The sequence below is a fragment of the Monoraphidium neglectum genome, assembly GCF_000611645.1.
Source record: "Monoraphidium neglectum strain SAG 48.87 unplaced genomic scaffold scaffold00458, whole genome shotgun sequence".
NCBI classification, from domain to species: Eukaryota; Viridiplantae; Chlorophyta; class Chlorophyceae; order Sphaeropleales; family Selenastraceae; genus Monoraphidium; species Monoraphidium neglectum.
In genome coordinates this window covers 581-5,112 of record NW_014013170.1, presented here as the reverse complement: position 1 = coordinate 5,112, position 4,532 = coordinate 581, and the positions used below count along the sequence as shown (strand labels likewise).

The window sequence follows — 4,532 nt, the reverse complement described above, 5'->3', positions numbered from 1 at the left end:
GGAGCCGCTACTGTCGGCGGCGCAGCTGGAGGGGGCGGGGGCGGTGCTGCTGGACCTGCTGCTGCAGCTGAAGCACAACGGGGCAGTGGACAAAGTCCAGGCCGGCTTCTGCGCGCTCGCGGGGCGCCTGCTGCGCGCCGAGGACCCGCGCCTGGCGCGGCTGCCGGGCGCGTGGCTGCGGCGCTGCCTGGAGCACATGGGGCGGCCGGGTGAGCGGCGGGGCGGGGCGGGCCGGGCCGGCGGCTGCTGCCACTGCGGTGGGACAGGACTCATGGGCCTGGATTGCGGCCTTTGGCTGAGCTGTTGCGCTCGTTCCGCCTGTCCTGGGCACTACCACCCTTCAGCAGCCCGTGAGCGCGGCGTTCAAAACAGTTACCTGTGCCGCCAACTTCTTATTGCACACCCTCTCATCTCCCTTTGAGATGCCGTCCACAGGCATGTGCTCATAACCTCACCAAGCTGCGGCAGCCCTCAAAACACCCAACCCCTCCACGGTCCCGCCCCGCCCCCCAGGCCAGTCCCTTGACGACATCGTGCGGCGCTCCGCCGGCCTGCCCTACGCGCTCGCCGCCCTCTTCCTGGCAGAGCCCCCGGGGGCGCCCCGGCGGCTGCTGCACGAGGGGATGGGGCGGCTGCTGGCGGTCGCTGCGGACGCGTCGTTGGAGCCATGGCCCAGGGTGAGAGAGGTTGTGTGCTTGCGTGGATGCGTGCTAGTGGTTGTGTGTGTGTAAATGTGTGTGTGTGTGTGTGTGTGTGCGTCTCATTGTGTTTGTACTCGTATTTGTGTTTGTTTGTGTGTGGTTGTGTGTGTGTGTGAGAGAGTGTGAGAGTGTGCTGTTTGGGGGTTGCATGCTGTTAGGGCGTACACTGTGGGATGCACCCTGCTGCTGCTGCATCAACGTTCTGGCCAACACGTCCTCATCTCATCCCCACTGCACCCCAATCCCCTGCCCAAGTTGTCCCCTGCAAGGGGAAATTTGACCTACCCTCCCCACACCACTCAACCCCATCTCCATAACGCCGCCCCACCCCAACACGGCGACAGGTCCACGCCTTCAACGCCCTCAGCCTCGTGTTCAGGGACGCTGCCCTCGCCCTGGAGGCCAGCGCCCGCCTGCCAGACGGCCTCGTCGCCGCCATAGACGCCTCCGCGGACGCGTCCTGGGAGGTCCGCAACGCCGCGTCCCTCGCGTTCACGGCGCTCGTCGTGCGCATGGTCGGCTTCAAGAATGCGGGCGTCGCGGCGCGGCAGAAGCTGTCGTGGGCGGCCTGGGGCCCGGCCGCACTGGCCGCCCACCGCGGCGGCGGCGGCGGCGGCGGCGGGGAGGGGCGCGTGGCGGAGCAGGAGGCGGCGCCCGGTAGGCGCGAGGGCGTGGCGGACGCCGCAGCAGCGGCGGCGGGCGCGTCGCACGCGTACTCAAAGGCCCCCACCGCGTCCGAGTTCTTCTCGCGCTTCCCGCCGCTGCATGCCTACATGCTACGCCACCTGACCGCCGCTTCGGATGCCCTCGCCACCGGCGCCGCCGGGGCCGGCAGCGGCGGCGCGGCGGCCGGCGCGGCAGCGGCGGCGCACCCTGGGCTGTACAGGGTGCTGCTAATCCTGGCGCGCCTCAAGCCGTCTGTCCACATGGCCGTTACCCCGCAGGACGGCCCCTTGGCGCCGTCGATCCTCGCCGCGCCGCTGGCCGCGGTCGGGCGCGCGTCCCCAGTGCTCGGGGAGCGCCAGCTGGCGGCGGCGGCGCTGGGGCCGCTGGTGCCGCCGCAGGAGCGGATGGCAGCCGCGGCCGCGCTCGCGGCGGCGCTGCCCAGGGCCAGGATTGCGAACAGTGGCAGCGGCGGCGGCGGCGATCGTGGTCAGGGGGTTGTCGTCATTTCGAGCCACAACGCCTTGCATGGGGCGCTGATGCAGCTGGAGGTGCTGCTGGAGACGGAGGCTTCCGATCCAGCTGGCGGCAACCGACTCGCCGGCGCCGCCGTGGCCGGCCCTGAAGCCGGCGGCGGCGGCAGCGACCAGCGCGCGGGCAGTGATGAGAGCAAGGGGCTGGACGATGAGGTAACGGACGGCTTGACGGCGGCGGCCTGGCTGGCCGGCCCGCGCTGCGCGTGTGCGCCCGTGCGGGCCGCGTACCTGCGCGTCGCCAGGCAGGCCCTGCGGCTGCAGACGGCGCGCGCCGGCGGCCTGCGCGCCGGCGGCGCCGGCGACCGCCTGCGGCGCGCCCTGCAGGCGGCGTGCTTGGCGGCAGTCAAGGCAACGGCTCAGGAGGATGGCGGCGGCGGTGCGGACGGCGCCCAGGGGCCGCAGCACGCTGTCTGGCTGAAGCACTGCAGCAGCGCTCTGCTTGGCCCGCTTCTGGTGGCGGAAGTTGTCGCTGCGGCGCCTGCATTGCAGCGGCTGAGGCAGCTGGATGGCGGCACCAGCGCTGGGCACGGCGTCGGCGCCGAAGCCAGCAGCGGTGGCGGGTTCTGGGGGTTGCTGCTGGAGCAGCTGACATGGCGCCTGTCAGAGGTCCTGCAGAGCGACGAGTACGAGGTCAGGGCAGCCGCCTGCAAGGAAGCCGCCCGGCAGCTGCCGCCCACGCCACCCGCGGGCTGGGCGGCGGCCGAGCCAGCGGCGCCCGCGCTGCTGCGCGCGCTCGAGCGGCGGCTGTGGGCGGCGCTGGGGGCAGAAGCTAATGTGAAGGTGCGGCGGCGGCTGCTGGCGCTGGTCGCTGCGCTGCAGCAGTGGCACGACGAGGAGGGTGCGCCCGTGCACCTGCATCCACAGCCGCCGCAGCAACTGCAGCAGCAACAGCAGGAGGACAAGCAGGAGGAGCAGCAGGAGGAGCAGAAACAGCAGCAGCAGCAGGAGCAGCAGCAGGGCACGGACAAGGACGCGGCGGACCCAGCCACTCGCAGCGCGCTGGAGCGTGCGAAACAGGCGCGCACCGCACTCTGGGCGGCGCCTGACCTGACTGCGCGCGCCCAGGCCCTCGGCTGCCTCGCGCGCACTGCGCGGCGGCTCGTCCCGGCCGCCGCCGCCGGCTCCGACGGCGCCCGCGACGTCCTGACAGGCGTTTTTGATCACTTTGAAGCCTTCAGCCAGGCGTCCCAGCCCGACGAATTGCGGCTCGCCGTGGCCCGCTCCCTGGGCGCAGGCGGCCTGCTGCTGCCGCTGCTGCTGCGCGCCGGCGCAGGGGCCGATGGTGCCAGTGGCGCCAGGTCGGGCGCCGGTGGTGCGGAGTGGCTGCAGCGGCTGTCGTCGGGGTGCTGGTGGGTGGCGGCGGCGCTGCTGGAGGACGACGATGAGGGCGTGCGCGCTGCAGCGGCGGCTGCTGCCCAGGGGGCGCTGGACGACTCCCAGCCGCAGCAGCAGCAGCAGCAGCAGCAGCAGCAGCAGCAGCAGCAGCAGCAGCAGCAACAGCAGGAGCAGCGGCTCTCGGAGGAGCATCAGGGTCAGCAGCCGCGGGAACCGGTGCAAGACCGCACGCGCCAGCAGCAGTACGAGGAGGCCGTCAAGGCACGCGCCTTTGACGCGATCGCCGACGCCTGCGTCACCCTCGCCCCCGCCGCCCGCGCCGCCGCGCTGCGCCGCCTCGCGCTCGCCGTGTTCGACCCGTCAACGCCGCTGCCGGCGGCGCTGGCGGCGCTGCGAGGGCCGGGAGGCGAGGGGGCGCCGAGGGCGGGCGGCGGGGCGGCGGCTGCCTCGAGGCGGCTGTTTGACCGAGAGGCAGACAACCACCACGAAGAGCCGCTACAGATCGCACAGCTGGCCGCACGCGCCCTGACACGGCTGCCTCCGGCGGAACCGTCTACGGGGCCTGCGGCCGGCGCCGGCGCCGAGGGGCTGTTTTGCGTTGAGGACGGGCCGCTGATCGAGTGGGCGCGCGGTGTGGATGCCTGGCTGGCTGCGGCGGCCGCACGAGTCGCAGCGGCGCCGGCCGCGGCCGCGGGCGCGTGGGTCGGCGGCGTGGGGAACCACCCCGAAGTGTTCGGGCCGCTTTACAGGTGCCTGCTTGCGGCCTGGCTGCTGCGAAGCGCGCCTTCCGTGCGTCTGGCAGCAGGAAGCAGCGCCTTGGTTCGGTTGGAGGAGTCAACGGCCGCGCTGGGGCTCGCGGGGCTGCCGCTGCAGATACGCCAGCTGTTGCAGGGGTTCAGCGGCACGGGAGGGGAGCGCGGCGCGCTCTTCCTGCTGTGCTGATGCTGGTTGTGGGGCACTTGGTTTGGCCCAGTGTCTGATTCCTCCGCCCCTTACACATTTGGTTAATCGCTCTGTCTGAGACTTGCACGCGCTGATATGTGCAGTGTATCCGCTTACTTCACATGCAATCGTTTGCGCGGCGGGGTAACCGTGTTGCTCCACCCACGCTGCCCGAGGAGTTGCTATGGGAACTGGGGGTCATGTGGGAGCAGCAACGCACAAGAATGAGCCCAGCCTGATTGCAGGGTCCATAAGAGGATGTGGTTGAAGGGCAGCATTCGATAAAATGTGCCCGAAATGATGAAGTTGGGGCCTCTGCTATGTGGGGCCAAGCCCGGGCTGAGAGGCGGAGGGG

At 71.5% G+C, this 4,532-nt stretch overlaps 1 protein-coding gene across 1 annotated transcript in view; it reads left to right on the top strand.

Annotated features, from left to right (window-relative positions):
- The window catches only part of MNEG_3592 (hypothetical protein), a gene marked incomplete at both ends in the record, with an annotated part of 9,910 nt that extends 5,733 nt beyond the window's left edge, over positions 1-4,177 (top strand). Inside the window, 3 exons of the mRNA XM_014047927.1 lie at positions 26-209; positions 514-677; positions 1,046-4,177. Of these exons, the coding sequence (XP_013903381.1) occupies positions 26-209; positions 514-677; positions 1,046-4,177 (3,480 nt within the window). The remainder of the gene's footprint in view (positions 1-25; positions 210-513; positions 678-1,045) is intronic.
- Between the last annotated feature and the right edge of the window lie 355 nt (positions 4,178-4,532).